Source organism: Malus domestica, chromosome 16 (genome assembly GCF_042453785.1).
Source record: "Malus domestica chromosome 16, GDT2T_hap1".
NCBI classification, from domain to species: Eukaryota; Viridiplantae; Streptophyta; class Magnoliopsida; order Rosales; family Rosaceae; genus Malus; species Malus domestica.
Window position 1 is genome coordinate 5112914 of NC_091676.1, and position 19220 is coordinate 5132133.

The following is a 19220-nucleotide window of genomic DNA, read 5'->3' on the forward strand; positions in this document are numbered from 1 at the left end:
ATTACCATTAGTCCTTCAACTTTAATCCAATTAGAGAAATGGTAACTTTAACCCAATTGAAGCAATTCTGACGAAGTTGACAAAACTAGTTAAGAGATCAATGATAATAAATTTTTAGTTGATGACTATTGCTCTAATTTAATTAAAATTAAGGACGTATAGGTATAATTTAAATTTACTCTAAATATAACTCTCCTTCTTCTTGCTAGTTTCGGGCGTGCGTGAGAACTCAGTCGTCGTGAAGTTCAAGCAACTGTACGCTATAAATACACACAAAAATCAGCAGACAGCAGAATTCGAACTTTCAGAAGCTTCCACAGAAGAAAGCAGAAGCTTCTGCTTCTCAGAGGTACGAGATTCCACGATTCCTTCCAAAACTTCTAATCGCTCACTTTGAATTCTGTGCTTTCTGTTCTTTTCGTTCTGTTTCCAGTTTTATTTTCTCGAATTAATTTCAGAGATTACTCTGTTTTCCGATTCTTAAGTAACAAAACGACGCCGCTTGCCTTCGTGTTTCCCATCGCCGAACGAAATGTCCCAAGATATCTACTCCGAGCGCCCCTTGTTCGGCGGCGCCATCACTAGCACCTTCCCTCTCAGATTCGAGGTCAGTTTTTGTATATATTTTAATTATTTTTGTGTTTGTTTTTGTAATTTTATTCCAAATTTTGCATCTTTTTTCTTGCTTTCTGTCAAATTTGTAGGATGTGAGCAACATTCGGCAAGTTCCCGATCACCAGGTTCGCTAATATTGCTAATTGGTTTAACCACTTTTCAAATTTAGCTTCTTTTATTTAATTTCATGTTTTTTATTTTATTTTTTTGGTGGGTTTTTGAAGGAGGCTTTTGTGGACCCTGCCCGGGACGAAAGCTTGATCTTTGAGCTCTTGGAGTTGAAGCATGAAGTCGGCGACAATGGAAGCGCCAACTGGTTTCTTCAGGACCTTGCCACTGAGCAAGATGCTGACGGGAGCATGGTAAAACCCTAAACCCTGAACCGTAAACCTTTGCAGCTAATTGATCCGTTTTGCAGTTGTATTTTAACGTTTTATTCTCGCAATTGCCGTCAGGTGATCGAGCAGTCTGGCGTAATTGAGGCCCCCAGATTGTGTTATGGAAACACACCTGCTGTTGTTACGACTGCTGTTGGCCAAATGGTATGTGCAGGTTGAATTTCGTGTTATTCGTGGCTTGCTGGTTTTCACTTTTGATTCTTGCCATTCGTTTTGGGTCATATATTTCTTGTTTTCCGTTCTTGAATGTAGGCAATTTCGAAAGGGCGGCAAGGAAGGGAAGCGCAAAATATTGTGAGGGTATGTTTGTTTTGTTGTATGGTGTTCTAAACTGTTTCAGGGTGCTACTCCTGATTCACTTCGGCAAGTATGCTAACTGGGGTTTATTGCTTGGAATCGTGCAGGTCTATATAGCAAATTTGCGCCTTAAGGAAGTTAATACAGATGTGCTGATTACTGCATATGAGCCCGTTCATATAAAGTAAGTTGCCGCAAAAATTCTATGTGGATGCAATAGGAACTTATCTCTTGTAAACAAGATAGTCATGAATTATGTGATCAAAGATCTTGACTTCCTGATCGGGCCATACGAAGTAGGATGTGGTGTATGCCTTCTTACACCGTTACACGTAATTTGCAATATCCTTTCATCGGCTGCCTGATTTCTTAAACATTAGGCAACTAAAAAGAGAATAATTAGCACTACAGGATGACTAGGAGGGTCCTAAACTTAGCTTATGTCGCAATACATCCCGCTTTGTTAATCCCTTAAACACCTTAAGAAATACAGGTCCCTCCCCATGAGTCTCCTCTGTGTTTTCTTTTAAGGTAGTAGTAGTTCTAGCACTACCTTAGGAGTGCGGGGATCTATCTAAGGGGTACGGACCCCTCCATTAATATCAGTGCACGGTTTCTCTCCTTTTATCTTACCTTATCATATAAGATGGTAAAAAAGAATACGGTTGCTGCAGAAAGGATTTAAATCCACTGTGGTTGAGTTCATTCGGTTCAGAAAGAGTATATATGCATGCTAATATTGTCTAATGTGCATGATAAACTTTTGCATCATTGATTTGATTATGTTGTTTTGGTTGCAGTCCTTTGAGCGAAAGTGCAAACACTGTGGGGGCTGGTTTTGCTGTTCCTGCAGTACAATCCGGGCATATGCCAGTGGCCGAGGTCTTTAAACTCGCCGTCTCTAGCTTCAGAGTCAATGACTGGAATCTTTTTGGTTCTGTTGCCTGAGATGTGTTGTGTGTTCATATCAGCGTTAACTTATTTCTTTAAGAGAAGGTGAAACTCTTAAGCTAGGAAAATATGGGTTTTTGGTAGAGGCAAGGGTTTTGCAGACTTGCAGTTTGTTATCTTTGCCCTTTTCGGCTTCTATGAATTCAAGTTTTCTTCCGGTCCGCAAAAAGTTCAAACGCAAATTCTTCTCGTGCAGTTTATTTGTGTTAGTGAGTTAAATTGTTAAATGTTAAGGGGAAGAGAAATCGCTAAGGTTCGAATTTGCACCAGAGTGTCCAGAGTGTACAAACTACAAGACTCGCTCAAGTTCAATTTAGAAAAGTACGGATGGCTTACAAAATTGATGTTGGGCTGGGCTTGGTATCTTATTTGCACAAACTATAGCTTTTAGATCGTTCATATTTGCATACGCCTCATTTTTGTGTGTGGAATTATTTTTTGTTTTTGTTTTTAAATGGGAAGGAAAGAGAGCGAGAAAAAAAAACGTGTAATTGAATAGAGAAGTTTTCATTTTTATTTTTTAAATTAGAGGATGTTAGGATCACTTTTGGGTATGACTTTCCAAAAGAAAACTAAAATTTATTTTGTGTGAATTTATTTGGAGTGCTACTAGACCCACCCCAGTGTCCTATTTTCCCACCCACATGATAATCCCACCCACCGTAGAAAATTAAAAAAATAAAATGTTATTTCCCCACCCACCATTATTCCCAAAATAACCATAATATTTTTTTTTAAATAACTCTGATATATCTTTAAATAATATTATAAATAAATAAATAAAAATATAAAAAATGAAAGAAAATGCAAGACCTAAGACCTAGACATTCATCATCTCCTTCACACCTAATGCCGCAAAAACCCCGGATCCCCAAACCACTCTTCTTCCTCATTTTTTTGTCAAAACCGTAGATTTCACACCCGATTCTCCTTTTTCTTTATTGAAGTTTCTCGCCTTCATCTAGCACACGCCCATTCCTTCCTCCAACATTTTCGTTGATTCTAACCCAAATCTTTCCCATCCTCTTTCCACCAAAGATATCACACCCCACCCACCATTATTTATTTATTATTATAATACTGAATTAAATAGGGGTTTAAGAGTCTTCTTTTAAAAGGATAAATAAGTTATTAACATTTTCATTAAATGGTGGGTGAGGAAATAAGACACTGGGGTGGGAATATCACCACTCTTTATTTGACTGTTCAGGATTTTATTTTGTGTAAATGACTAAATTGTCTTTTCATTCGCTTTTAGTTTACAAAGAAGACTTTTTTAATATGTAGTTTCGATTATTGATGGATACTTTGATCATGTAAAGTCAATAAATTTGTCAACAGAATTAATATGAATATATAATTAATTACTTCGACAATTCAACAAAGTTGATATGAATGCATAGTTAGCTGTTATGACAATTCAAGATTGATACATCAATGATTATAACATATTTTTCATATTGTTGATAAGATCAATACTTTAATTACATAATTATTGATACGGTGCTCGCAATTATCTACATATGATTACGCAGTCGGCTGTGTGATCCAAATTTTTCTCAGGAGTCAAGATAAGAGAAAAACCCAAGTACTGTGATTTTCACGTTGGCAAATGAGAAATGCTAAGAAGAGTCTCCATAAATTCTCTGCTATCTCAATGTTTAATAATAATTCTCGTACTAACATTATAAAATATTGTACCGAAAATATAAGGTGATAGATAACAAATTATACCAAATCAATCACGTGGCAGGCGACTGGTTTGAATTATGAACTGAGTGGGGCCCAAGAACACGTACAATATGGCTGTATTTTGTTTTCGTACTTTAGAGATGATGACTAATTTGTTGAAATTATTGGTTGTCAAATTGCCCAATTCACATCACATCATTGCAAAAACTTAGAATCTAGATACGATAAGTATGACAATGATATAATAAAATATGACGATTTATTATCTTAAGTTTTGCATTACATTGTGTGAATAATCAAGAAGTGAACTACATTCATGCGAGGCATCGGCGTGGGTTTTGTCATGTCTGTCGTTTTTGTGATAAATTTATCATTGAACTCTTGGTTATTGTGGTTTTGTGTGGTGGTCATATGATTTAAAATTATTTACGTTCTATATGAATTATCTCCATATCAAAATATTAATCACTGAAAATAATGTACTCATCTGACAGCTCTTGAACTTAATTGTTCTTACTAATAAAACACCTTATCGTTAGCTTCGTCCAATTGTTTTTTGAAGCAATTAATAAACGAAGCTCATTTCCCACCAGCCACAAGATGAAAGAAAGGGGGGACGTGTGTCAAATTTACAAATTTTGGTCGGTAGCTTTAGCTTGGTGAGTTAGTATTACAGTCTAGTGACATTTACATTTTTCTTCACCTGTAAACGAAAAGTTTTATGTTCAATTCTCGCTAAAGATGAATTTGAACCATATTTTTACTAGCTTATTGTATGACTAAGTCTACCTTTAATGTAGATAACATCGTTTATTCACAAAACACATTCAACGTAGATATGATTTGGAGAAAAACTTATCGAGGAAAGTCAAACTTTACAACTGAGATCTGACAAAAAAAAATCACTACGACTTTTTGGATAAAACTTTACACCTACTCAGCCAAAAAGTATTCCCCACCTTCTGAACTAGCATGTTGCTAATTAGATACAATACGATGTTGGATACATTAGCAGTGGACTATTGCCCCATCATTCATCGGTCGATGTAGTCAAGGGAGATGATCACGTGTATGGCACAAGTACATCGCAGTAGTGGCATGCCAATAACTTAAGAACATTTGAAAAAATAACACAAATACTTTTGTATTATATGTAAAGGACGCCACTGCTTGTGCCACACAAGTCTCTCTTGAGAATGACATTCTATTGACTGAGCTGGACTATGGAGGCCCACTCCTACTAACTATTCCATCCGTGCAACTGACTGTTGTAATTGTGCCTATTTCTCTTTCGGTAAGTTTGTAATGTCAATGTGTGTGCTTTTACGACTGAATTAATGTGAATTAGTAGCATATATAATCACAGTGTTAATGCTTAAGGGTTTAATTCTCAACATTAATACATAGATTATATCTTGGCGCGTACAAAGACATCAATTTCCAAAACAAGAGTAAGAGTAATTAAATGTTGTTTCGGTAATATGTTCTACAAGATGCTAATTTTGTAGCAAATGTGATTCCAAACTAAGATCATCGAGGATTTGCACGCATTTACGTAATATTTTTTTCCACTTATAGCTGACGAGTTCGATACTGGGACATATTTCAAATTATAATGTGAAACGCCCAAAGGCTAGAAGAATATGGAATATATGAGTTTAATGGGCATGTAAATAAACAATTATTGGACCCATACCTCAGTCGTGCACGGATATACTTTTACCGACATAGGCGTAGCTGTGGATCGTGATATGGTTTCTTTAGTTTTAGCATGGTCAATCCTTAATTTCTCATGACGGAGACGGTTTTATTTATTATTTATTGCACCATGCAAGCAAACATATCAACACTTCCCATGTATCCCATGTTCAACAGGCAAAATCTATAGTCATATACAAACTCTAATTATATGGGCTTTTTCCTTTAAATAATAAGAGAAAGAGAGAAATCGAACCTGAAATCATGAGTACAAATGTGAGTATTCTAACTCGATCGAGATATCATTCTTGCCCAAGAAAGATTGATTGAATTATCAAAAGTTTGGAGCGTGAAGTTCAATTAGATCCATCTCTTAATTGGCTCCGAACAATTGAAAAAAAAAATCATTTAACCAGAAATAACTCAGTTCAAATGTAAGATACATATTCAGAAGGTTTGGCAGATAGAGTAATCTAAGTTGAAATCATAAGTACATAGGTGAGTATTCTTAAACTCTTACTGAGTAGGAATTGTTTGCATGGTTGCTTGTTTTGGACGAACCATGTTTACCCCCAACCCTGATTACTTTTTGCCTTTGAATTGGACACCGCAGCAACCACTGCTTTGACAAAGGAGACAATATTGTCTATGAAACCGCAAATTCTACTGATCTATTGCTTTTCACTAGCAAAAGTTCAATTACACACTAGCCTCTTTTGTCAAAGCATCCTATGCGATTTTCAAACTTGCTTATTTTAAGTTGACTTGACTTGTGTATGAAATTATGTATAGGCATGTCAACATACTTTTAAGTCGACGTAAGTGTAAGACTCATAACTCATAAGCATGAACGGTCAAGATCCATGTGCATGCACGACATAGTCTACCATGGCTGATAGTATGTAGTACGTAAAGAAAATTGAACGGTGAAGAGTTGAAGCAGCTGTCCTCTTCTGTTGACAAAGACCATAAATTATGAAAGCAGTACTAAGATGGAAAGGATATCAGACGGAGGAGACCCGTCACAGCTAGCTACCAAAATTAGGTAAGGTCACCGCAAGCAATAGGTCTGGAATGACCCACAAATATGCGCCGATGCATTGCTTTTTGTGCATAGTACGGAAAAGTGCTTATTGGATTCTTCAAGTTGGTTAAGCTGCTTAAAATAGTACTCTCATGATTAATTATATGATCCCAATAGCCTGTCATTCAGTACTCCATTCTTTCCCTTCATTTTATTTTGGATTAATATTGTGCATGCACAACTGTCATTCCCTATCTTTCTGGCTGGTATTCTTCTAATCATAGAAACGAATTTATCTATGCATGCTATGTAGGTCATTGTTTAAATATATTTTTTATATCACTTTACATACGGACATGTCATATCTACACCCGTAGCGGACTCAGGAAATCTTATCTACACCAAAGGCGGACTCAAGAAATCTTATTTTGAGAGGGGGGAGGATGGACAAAATTTTTGGACGGTATAGCATGGAAATTGTCATTTTATTGAACCTTGGTAGGCCTCAGGTCATTTGCCAAGTCATATTACACGCATGTCAACAGATACCAAATCACCTTTCAAACAAGCACATCGACTGATATCAATAGCTTTTAAGCGAGTATGCCGACATGTGCCGACATGTGCCAACATATGCCCAATGAGCCTATCAAAAGATACTCATAGCAAAGCAACAAAGGCATGAGGCTAGCAACTACCTTGCACAGTGCCCATAAAAGCAATTCATCGACCAGTTGGAGGGAAGCTTTCAAGCCCATCTCAGATTTTCAAGGGCAACACCCAGTTCTTCCATAGAGAATTTTTGAGTTTGGGGGCGGGTTAGCTGACCCGCCTTGTCCAAAGTGAATCTGCCTCTTATCTACACCATTCTACATACGAATCACTTTGGGTGTATACACATGATATGTTTTCTCAAACTAAATAGAAATCTGCATCTGAAACTTCTTCTGATATTAAATGACAATAGATTAAAAGCCCGTTAGTGTATTATACAATTTGTGAGAATCAATTGTCTAATTAATGATTAACAGGTTTTCATTAACAAATGGCTCATGCGTAAACAATTGATGGTACCTAGCATGCCCATTTGGACAACACAAAAGGCCATACACTTGAATTTTTTTTTTAACACCAAAGTCTTTCTTTTTTACCAAGAATTTGAGTACCATGCGATAATTAAATCCACGGTGCTTACAAATATGTTTGGATATGAATTGACTTATGATTTTTGAAAAAAGAGGGACTGGCTTCACCTAAATAGGACGAAAATGATTTATTTATAGCTCGGCCAACCACCAGCATTCCGACAAATTTGTTTATATGATTAAGTCTTATTAGCTAGCCAATGTGGAGGGTAAGCCATCTTCGTCACCGGCAAGAATATGATAGCCAGGTAGCAAGGCACGTGATTTCTTAGGCAATCATCATCAAGTATTAATCCCTTCAACGGTGTGGCTTCAATGTTGTGATGTTGGAGAGATAGAACCCACGACACCACATGAGGGCCATATTTTTTTAGCATAATGGCGCTTTTTCTGAAAGTATTAATTCCTACGGTTTTTTTCAATTACCACTACCAGAAAATAGAGCTTGTTCTACAAAATTTTAATCCGACAAACAAAATTTCGTCGTTTATCCAACATATTTTTATTGGTAAGGTAAAAATGGTCAACATTTATGATTTACTCAAAACCTTTACACGACGGAACGCAATTGCAGGGCAAGTCATAATTCGTCAGGTAACATCTTGGCGTGAAGAGGGAAAAAATGGTGCGCAATATCAAACAGTTTGCCCGACGAATATAGTATTTATCAGCTAGTTAGGCTTTGCTCGATAATAATGTTTGTTGGCTAAGTCTATTGTCAATGGTCAAAATCTCATAGTGACGTGTAATAAATATCCACCAACACAACAGTTGCTTGACATTTTTCTTGTCATACCTGACGGAGTGGTCCGTTGAGCAAACCCTTATTCATCAACTATAAGTATGTGCCTTCCTCTTCCTCTTTCTCCCCTTCTTCTCTCCTTCAATACGCCCTTTTCAAACTACTTAAACCCTACCCTTTCACCACTTTGCACAAAGTCCCCAAGTACCTCATGAAAGACAGCAGCAGCAAAGGCATAGTTGTGGTGGCCTGAGTCCAAAACTAGAAGATGACGGTGCTTAGACCCGCACAACTAGTTAGGGGAAGGAGGTGCATGGAGGTCTAGGGAGTAGTATTGGTGGTAGAAATCAGAGCACTACGTACGAGAACAACTATAAGTTTTCTAATGATAATATTAGAACTAGTATTTTGAAAGGACATGGAGAGGATACCACCGGCATGGGTTCCAAAGCTCTAAGCTCCATGACTGAGCCTTTTTCACGACATATGTGCAAAAGCAATTTATTAAAAATGCAAAAAACTTGAATTTATGCACACGTATTAAACCGTATTTGACAAATATAAGAATTACATCTAAAATTTATACTTCCACGAAAATAAGTCCAATTTCTTATATATATTGCGAGCCGAGGCCAAGACTAGCCCTAATTTTCACCTTCTTTCTATTTTTATGTAAAGAGATTGACAGTGTTATATTTGTCACAACCATTTTGATGTTTAATTTTCTTTTTTTTTACAATGATGTTTGCTTTTACCCTGAAGTTGCATGTGGTAAGAGAAAAAAAATATACTTGAGATAAATCCATTTTATAACACGTGATGTGTGAGGGTTATATTCAAATTTTCTCGTGCTTTGTATCATAAAGAAAATAAATTAATATAATGGAATATATAATTGATTAGTTAGCTAAGTTGGGTGCAGAAAAGTAAATAGTTTGGAATACTAAGGACATGATTCTTAACCTCCATGAAAGAATTGCAAAATTGAAGAACATAGAGAAGCTTAGAGAAAAAGAAAGAAGTATATATTTCTGATGATCTCAAAACAGTTATTACAACCCAATCTTATCTAATTAATACAAGGAAATAATATTCTATATAGTCGGTTCAACATACAATGGCTTATATCCTAAGCTACTGCTGATGTGGCAATTTTAATGACCTGGCATATATTCAATACACCTGGCATATATGCATCTCATTATAGTATTAGTATTCAAGTTTAGTTTAGCACAAGTTAATCAAACGTTGATCGATTGATAGCTTAATTCAATTAATCGTAATTATCGAATACCAACTACTGTTAGTTCCATTTATATGTAAGGTTTATTTATAGTTTCTACGTACATATGTATGATTACTCTCTGGTAGCTAGGTTTGTTGGTTGTTGAAATGTAATTGTTCCTGCCTCCTATTTCTCTTCTTTTTTCTTTTTGTTCCCTTTTAAGTTACACTAATTGACTGTTAGGTCTGTTCAGCACATCGGTTGAGATCTACAATGTTCTAAAGTTCAATCATTAAAAATAAAAATTGAGACCAAAGACTAATCTACTCCACGAACACGATGATATTAATTTATGTGCTAGGCTCTAATATTCATCAAAAGTTAAGTAGCCTGGATATACATACATATATATATATATATATTCTGAGATATAATATGTCATTTTTATACTTTTTTTTCAAAAAAAAAAAAAATTTATTACAAATAGCTTGTAGCTCAATTAGTTTAGAGTATTCGCTCTTCCATTTGAATATCCGTGTTCGAATTCTCCTCCCCTTTCTCTTATATTTTTATCTTTATTATGCTAATAATAACTGTTACTTGGCAGCGATGCAAAACCATATAGATGCCTTATGTTCCTTGGAAACTTTTATAGAAAAAGCAAATTTTAGAATTTGAACTTTCAAAATCATATTTCTTGAGTGATGAGGACCACATATCTTGCACAATATTGTGGCTCACATGTCTTGGATACAGGACACACAAAAATGTAGGGTCTTAGCCAAAATATCTGTTACAATTTTTTTTTTTCTAAATCAAATATCTCTGATTTTTCAATATAGTTTAGAGCTTTAGGTCCAGAGGCGGTTTACAGGCAAAACGAAGGCACGCGTCTTAAGTCTCACCTTAAATTAACTAAGTCTCATATTTATTCATACTCTTATTTTACATATCCTTTAAAATTTCCTTATACTTTGAAATCTAATGTAATGAGTTGTAAATTCATATTGTTGGGGAGATAATTGGTAGAATGTTGGATTGAAAAGTTTTCCAATTTCAATGGCTTATTAAAAAAAAATATTAATTTCTTATTGCATTTTCTTCTTAGATCTCAAGTTGCATTATTGAGACGATTATGTTTAGATAATATATGTAAGAATCACAAGCATCTGCATTTAGTCGTTTGAAATAAAGTTAATTGATTATTCATTATCCCATTCATTAACAGTTTGACACAGTCACCGTTTTTTTTACAACTCGTATATTAATTAATCCTTTATGTATGTTTCATAAATGTAACATTTCGAACTTTAATGCAAGCTTTACTAGGGTAAATTATTATCCATGAAGATCCTTGAGGAGGTAGCAGAAAATGGTGGGAAGTGGGAACCCTAATTCCAAAGGTAAAGGGCAAAGGTGCAAAGGCAAAACTGCAATGATTACATGAATGCGATTGGAGCCACTTGATAATCTTTTTCCTTTTTCATATATAAAAATGATAGAAAATTACCAATCAGTCCCTGTTAGGGTTTTTGACTTGGAAGAGTGGGTCCCCACCTGCGGCCACCACTGTCTGAATGGATTGAATGAAAAAGAGCTCCGCACGTGGAGTCTGAATCAAGGAACAGTCCAACCACCATAAAAACGACACTGCTCATCAAATTTTAATATTTTTGGTAGTAAAAAATATCAAACGAATAAAAATGAGAAACGTCCAAACCAAAGTAACAACAAACCCTCGTCCTCCTAATGAATGAAAGCAATAATTTCAATGGCCAAAACCCTTGTTTTTTTTTTTAAAAAGAGCGGTAATATTTCAAGAATTACAACCAAGTTCATGCATATATAGAACATGATCAATAAATAAACAGTATTTTATCATATAATTGTAAGGAACAGCGAACAAACATGATCTGTGAGCTTCACGCAATCAATAAGATCATATAAATATCTTTTTATCACAACATAAATATTTCCTTAAAGATAATTTTTTGTTTGATATAGATAACTCTGGTTAAATGAGTAGTCATTTTGGTGTCTTAGTAGACTAATCTATTTTTTTACAAAGATAACATATGAATGATTAACTTAAATATAGACGGTTCAAATTCTTAAAAAAAATTACGGAGTTGTTGGATTATTTGATAAATCCTTCAATATAATTAGGGTTGTTAGATTATTAAAATATTTTCTTTTGGCCAATCCTTAATATAACGAATCCAAATGAAAAGCTGAAATAATCTGGTAATTAAAAAAAAAAACAACTTAAAACAAAGAGAAAAATTTGAGCTTTTTATTATGTGTATATATTTTAGCTTTTTATTATGGATCATAGGCCGACCGTATAATTCCCACTCATTATTTTTGTTGCTTAAAGCTTGCCTGGCCTCTTCCCTCGAGTCTTGACCCTTATCCTTTCTTTTCTGTTATCTTCTCTCTCTGTCACAAAAGAGAGAGAGAAACAACTCAACAACTGCTGAGCTGCCACTTTCCCCTTTCTGCAAAGAATTTCATGCTCCACAGTCCACCACACGAGCGAGACCCACTAGGCCAGGCCAGGCCACCACAAATTGATAGAAATTGAGCTGCTGGGTCAGCTCTCTACAGTTGTTCGTACCAGGAGAAACCAAGGAAAATTTTTTTTTAAAAAATTAAAAAATTGTGAGTGAGTGAACGATCGTCCCCCCCATATGATCATGGAAGCAGATAATGGGATCCGCTGCAGGCCCAATTTTCCACTACAATTCATCGACAAAACCAACCAAGTCGATGACGATCCAGAACCAGCTGCTGCATGCTCTACTGTCGCCGACCCCGGCTCAGACCTCAACCGAACCGGTTCGTCTATCCAAGAACAACAACCCAGTAACAAGAAGCCTCCTGCGAAGAGGACATCCACCAAAGATAGACACACCAAAGTGGACGGGAGGGGCCGCCGCATCCGCATGCCTGCCACGTGCGCAGCTAGGGTTTTCCAGCTCACGCGGGAGCTAGGGCACAAGTCCGACGGCGAGACCATCGAGTGGCTCCTCCAGCAGGCCGAACCTTCTGTCATCGCCGCCACTGGAACCGGCACCATTCCCGCCAACTTCACCTCCCTTAACATCTCGCTCAGGAGCTCCGGGTCCAGCATGTCGGCGCCGTCGCACTACTTGAGGACTAACGCAAGTAATTATTACTTCAACTCCAACAACTTCGGAGCAGCTGCCTCCACCTCGCAGTTGGTTACGGAGGAGAACGCGCAGCGCGGAAGGATTTTGTTTCCCGGTGCAGGGTTAATGTCGTCTGAGAATTCTCCTCCGTCGTCGATGTTGTGGAATTTCAATCATTCTGGCAATAATAATGTGAGTAATAATGCAATGTTGGAAGCCAAGCAAGAGTTAGGTGATCATCATCAGGCTGTTACTCTCGATGAGGCTAGTAGCATGGCAAGAAAGCGGATTCGGCCGGAGCAAGATTTGTTATCGGCTAGTACGGGCCCGATTCCGGCTAGTCAAAATACAACTCCGGCGACGTTTTGGATGGTGGCAAATAATAACCCTAGTAGTAGCCAAGGGAGTATTCATCACGAGCACACTAATTCCATTAATCCCATGTGGACAATTCCGACAATTGGCAACGCCGGCAATATGCATAGGGGGCCAGTGGCTGGAGGCAGCCACGGCCTACATTTTATGAATTTCGCTTCTCCAATGGCTATATTGCCTGGCCAACAATTGGGTTTGGGATCAAGTACAACGAGTCATGGCGCCGCTGACAGCCACTTGGGTGTGCTGGCGGCGCTCAACGCATATCGGCCTATTCTAGGCGGGGTAGCCATGGAGTCTACTGCGAACGGGCAGCATCATCCGCACCATGGAGCGGACGAGGGACATGATCGTAATACCAATGCTAGGTAGCCTCTACTAATTAATCCTAGCTAGGTTAAGTATTACAACAAGAGTACTACGGTTTTTGGTGCTTTTTCTTTCTGGAATAATTAATTACTAGTGTCTTAATTAAGTACATATATGTCCATTTTACAGCGATTGCGCAAGTAATTTGATTGCTTTGAATTTGAGTTTAATGTTGAATATTTTGTGTGAGCCAGCTAGTAATTAAGAAGATTTTATTAGGGTTTTGATCACGTTTATACTATGAGTGGACGACAGTTGTGTTTTAATTACAAAAACATATATATAGCATGCTTTCGAGTGTGATTGAACTGTGATCAATATATGACTTCTCTTCATGCTTACGTTGCTAATTAATAACTGTTAATTCATAATATATCGCTATAACATATTTGCCACAGATCGAGTTTAGGAAAGCCTACATGCATGCATTTTTGTCGTTATTAATGAATTAAGGCTCATTCGTTTGTTATCTTGGATCAACATATATAAACTCGATCAAAATCTGTTTCTGTAGAACCATTTGCTTCCCCAACTGAAAGGTTTGCATGTCTGATTATGACTGGCTAGACATATGTATATAATGATGTCCCATGATCACGAACTAGAGTTTTTTTAACATACATCGGTGTATGAGATACACTAGTGCTTGACCACATCTCAACTCCAAACCCTCCGCCATGAAGGGTTTCATGTCTCCGCCCGAGTGCGACATCCGGGTTCCTGTCAACAGTAAAGATTGCAAGGCTGAACTCGAGCATCAAGGGTGGCAGTATGCCACCGTCAACGCCAAGTCGCACTCGTCGATCCGCTACATTTGCAAAAAAAAATAAAAAAGAGATTTAATGTCAGACTTCGAGTCCAAGAAATGGAAAACTTTCGATTCCCTGGCAGCGTTAGAGGAGTCGCGCGAAGCTACGCCGTGTCGTTCAAAGTGCTGGCCATGGCCCTTGCTGTCGCCGTTGTCTTCGTCTTCTCACTCTCCATCGTCTTCACTTCCTGAACCGTCTCCTCCGACCTTGCGGCTCCAATGGAGTTTTTTTTTTTTTTTTTTTTTTTTTGAGTACGTGAATATTTTTACACTAGGAATAGGAGAAGTTCGGCTAAGTCACACAATGAGCAGCCTAATTTGGTATTGAATTCACCATCCACGAAATTCGAATCTAAGACCTTTCACTTCTAAACAAAGAGAAATACTACTAGACTATAGTTCCCGATTTTCAATATTGAATTTTCTTTATAACTCTTTAATGAGTGATTATGGATTTCATGGGTTCACCCCTAAACCACCTGTTAACTAATGGGTTGCTAATGGGTTAACCCATTGAAATTTTGCGAGCGAATTGATCGAGTCATGTTAACGAGTTGGGTCCATCTTGCCAACTCTATATAGGATACACCATACCATTGTAGAATTTTACACAATCGTTCATTGATCAAAATCTGAAATTTTACGAGCCGCTAAGAATCAGAAACATTTGCTTCCCTCGCTATAACATTGGACTTCATATTTCATTTTAAGAGTTTCCATGTCTGGTTCTGATTCGCTAGACATACGTATACATGATCTCCCACGATCATGAATTAATAAGATGCATCATACTGCTACTCTCCTAGTAGCTATTGCAGTTGTGATTCAGGTTCCGTACGTAGTCCAGGCCAGGATGAAGGAGCGCCCCACGGGCCACGACGCATAATCAGTTCGATTCGGACCCTTCATTAAGGTGGCCGTGGGCACTAGCTACTCACGTTTTATCAAACTCAATGATACAATGCAGGAGGATGCTACAATGACGATCGATGTACTCGTGAATCAACTGACCATAGCTTAATTAATTGTAACCAATAATATACAGTGGTACTCGCTGACTTCTGCATGCATTTCCTCTTCTTTCTTCTTATGGTAACATATAGAGATGGATTAATATTGATGGATCAAATCAAGTGGCTTGCTAGGTTAGCTACTACTGATCTTCATGTGGTCCTGCAGGACCATTTTCATTCATTGTTTTGGTTAAGTGGGTAGCTAGGACATGGCAGATATAGACGTTGATACTACGTACGTACTGCAGTTCTTCATGGATACACACACACACACACACACACACATATACATATACATACATGTGTGTGTATTAATTTCCTACCTATATATGTTCCTATCTTAATTAAGTCTTATTAACAAGCAATGACAATGAACGATCGATGTGAAACGTTGGTCGTTTAAATTGGTCATTTTAGCATTAGGCCATGGGTTGCTTTGCTTTGTTTTGCTTTTATTTTGCATGAATGTATATATACACACACACACTTATTATGTATATATAAAATGTTCAAAGAGTTGTTGCATGCAAGTTGGAATCTTTTAGGCCTAATTTTTGGGAGACTTTGGATGCGGTCTCTACTCTTCAATATTCTTTAATTGAAACCTTATTGGTTTTCAATGTTTGATCAAAGTCCTTGAATTATGTACACTTCAATAAATTAGTATTAATGTATGTTATTTTTTTGGGAATTGTTATTAGCACTCCAAATTCTCATTCTACACTCCAAACTTTCTATATTAGGAAATAAAAATACACTTGTGAGGAGTAGAATGAGATTTTTGGAGTGCAAATAACACTTCCCATTTTTTTTAATTTAAAATTTTATAATTGCAGTTAATTACCTATATTTATGGAATTAAAAACTCATAATTTGTGATTTAAATATTAAAAATAGATTAAACTCTTAAAAATCCTTATCATCATAATCTTCACAATCATCAATACCAGCCTTAAAACCCATAACCTTGAGGAATAATGTAGTACAAAACATTGAAGACATCAATACCAACCTGATGGGTACACTCATCAATTTAACGAAAAAATAATTAATGTACTACAAAACATTGGGTGCATTCTCTTTAAAAAAATGTACTATAAACTTGAGTACATTCTTCGAATAAACCTCACATGGATACATACGGGTTTATTCTATGATTGGAAAAAAAAAACATCAGGGTAAGTGATATGGGGTACATAATATAAACATAAATATTGCACCCAAAAATTATAAACATGGATACACAATATGAATACAAAAATATTGTGCTCACTTATATATGGATACAAAATACAAAGTATTTTTTCCCACTTATTTTAAAATTTTCGGTAGAATAAAAAAATAAACAAAACGTTTAGGAATTAAATTGTATTGAAAATGTAATTAATGTAGGATGATAATTAGTTGCATGAAATAGAGGAGTTAAACACTCAATTAAATTCTTACTTATAATAAAAGAATCTAAAATGCTGATGTGGAAATAACTTAAGGGCTTCAATCAAAAGTTTAAAAGACATAAGGTTTCAATCAAGGAAATGTCATCACTATGGATTAGAACCTAATTTTTCCTTCTTTTTTATTTTTATTTGGACAAATGATATTATCTACAATAAGGGGTGGGGGAGTGGGCCAAACGGCCTCACAATTGGCTAGCAATAATGTGGTTCAAATTCACCTTTGTCGAGAATCTAACCTAAGACCTCTCACTTACAAGTGAAGAGAAATACCAATACTAAGTGGCTCTTTTAGGCCTAACACGTGGATAACATAAACAAGGTGGCGTGGAGCATGTGTAGTCGTTGGGTTTCACACGTGGACCAACCTGTTGTGATACCATGTTAATCTATACAACATGAATCAATTTAGACACTGTAAATTTTGTAAGAGAGGGAAGAACTTCATAAAGAAAGGAAGAAGAGGAAAGAACAATTCTTGATTCTATTTCTTAATGAAGAAGGCATCCAAGGAATGAGACTTTATAGTCTTTGACACTACAAGCTTATATAACAATTATCTAACCAAGCCTCTAATCTCATGACAAGTGTCACAATCTGAACAACAGATGTACTCTATCAGTATTGTAGTCATACTCCATTTTATATTGAAATATAGAACAAGATATATGAGTGTATGGCAAGAGGACTTCAAAATCTCCATGCCACATTGGTAGGTAAGACGATCAATATCGCAGGCCCCGGTGGATATTATTGTTATTCAAGTACCACTATACGCAAGCTCCAAGCTAGCCATGAAGGTAAAATTGCTCATCATTGGAGCTTCCAGATGCTTCACTATAATAGTGTAAAACCTACCTAGCTACTGTTTCATACAGTGATTTTCATTTCACTGCAATCCGACCGCATGATGATAACGTTACTAAAATGAATATTATTAATGCTTCAATAAGTATGCATGTGATTCGTTGTACTATAGTTCTCTAATCATTGTGATTAATTTTTATATATTTGAAGGGAATATCGTCTTCAAACTGTTTGAGCTTGTTAGCTATGCTTCTGGTTTGTTCTAATAATATATTCGAATTCGGTATCGCTTTTGAATTTTTAAGGTCTCGTTTATTTGTTGTTTATGATTGAATTACATTAATAGATAATTTTTTTAATTCAAAATATATTAAAGATAGAGTAGAATGATTTTTTCATTTTGAAGATATTAAAATGGGGTTACATTTTAAAGAAGATAATTAGAATGTATCCTACCTCCAAGTCAGCCACAACCTTTTCATTTCTTTCATAACTTAAAAATAATAATTTATTTGCTCCAATCCAATCCTCTATACCAAATAAGGCCTTAGATTTCAACCATAAAAAGGCCGCCTAAGAGACTGGAATAAGAATCCTAAACAGGAATGACAACAAAAAACAAAAAATTAAAGAGCAAAATAATTCATGGAAACCAATGTTGTGAACTAGTATATTTGTTGGTATAATATATAAATAAATAAATTTACAGCTAACAATTAAATCATGTATTAATGTGACGTGCATGCATTTGGACACTGTATACAATTTTAGGCCTCACAGTGACAGTACGCTGCAGTGCAGTTGCCCTATTTTGGCCATTGCCTTCCTCTTGCTTCAATGGAAGGAAAATTTGAAGTTGAAGGAAGGTTATTAAATATATTAAAATAATACTGTCTATGGCAATCTGCATTAAGTATATAGATTCAAATTTTATATTAGCACAATAGTGGAGATGAGTGTTGCCCTAACGTCACAATATTGGTTCATATCCCGTCAACTCCCTAATTTAACAAATCTATTGTTTTATTAGGTAAAATAATTTTATAAGAAAAACTAATGAAAATGGTTTGAGAGTTTTAATGATAATAACAAAATAAAATGTAAAATAAATAGTATCAAAATTGATTTTTTTAATGTCAAAATATTATTTTTTAAGGTGAACAGATTCCCAATTTTATATGTCCATCTGTTTGCGCACTGTTACGCATGCGCTGATGCATTTCATTTGTTTTTTTCCAAGATTTTGGGCCTAGATAGCAGAAGCACTAACTAAAACCCCGCTCCAATTTATCTGGGCCCACCAATTATTACTCATATTCATTAATATCAAATCTACTAATCTTTTTTAGGTGAAAGATTCGTGCAAAGTAGTCTTAAAAAAACTGATCTTTATGTTAATTATGTGACAATAACGTGAGATATCACCGTTAATCCGTGATATCACTTGATTATATT

At 36.1% G+C, this 19220-nt stretch overlaps 2 protein-coding genes across 3 annotated transcripts; both read left to right on the forward strand.

The window, feature by feature from the left end:
• Positions 1 to 164: 164 nt before the first annotated feature.
• On the forward strand, positions 165 to 2443 carry LOC103402909 (uncharacterized). 2 transcript variants are annotated; one of them, XM_008341693.4, is made up of 8 exons: positions 165 to 349; positions 486 to 607; positions 705 to 740; positions 840 to 977; positions 1071 to 1157; positions 1266 to 1313; positions 1418 to 1494; positions 2111 to 2443. In XM_008341693.4, exons 2-8 carry the CDS (start codon positions 533 to 535, stop codon positions 2256 to 2258), a joined length of 609 nt encoding a protein of 202 aa, XP_008339915.3. In that variant the 5' UTR covers positions 165 to 349; positions 486 to 532; the 3' UTR covers positions 2259 to 2443. The 2 variants fall into 2 exon arrangements, with proteins under 2 accessions (XP_008339915.3, XP_070671577.1); XM_070815476.1 differs by having other exon boundaries at positions 208 to 349; positions 459 to 607.
• A 9975-nt stretch (positions 2444 to 12418) lies between these two features.
• LOC103402908 (transcription factor TCP15-like) lies at positions 12419 to 13984 on the forward strand. The gene is given in 1 exon segment (NM_001328727.1): positions 12419 to 13984. A coding segment is annotated over 1 exon segment (1209 nt). The 5' UTR covers positions 12419 to 12477; the 3' UTR covers positions 13687 to 13984.
• Positions 13985 to 19220: the final 5236 nt, after the last annotated feature.

Bases quoted from the DNA above. Each gene is read 5' to 3' on its own strand.
- LOC103402909 (XM_008341693.4), top strand. From the start codon at position 533: ATGTCCCAAGATATCTACTCCGAGCGCCCCTTGTTCGGCGGCGCCATC. The intron at 608-704 runs GTCAGTTTTTGT...TCAAATTTGTAG, and splicing joins CCTTCCCTCTCAGATTCGAG to GATGTGAGCAACATTCGGCA. The intron at 1,495-2,110 runs GTAAGTTGCCGC...TTTTGGTTGCAG, and splicing joins TATGAGCCCGTTCATATAAA to TCCTTTGAGCGAAAGTGCAA.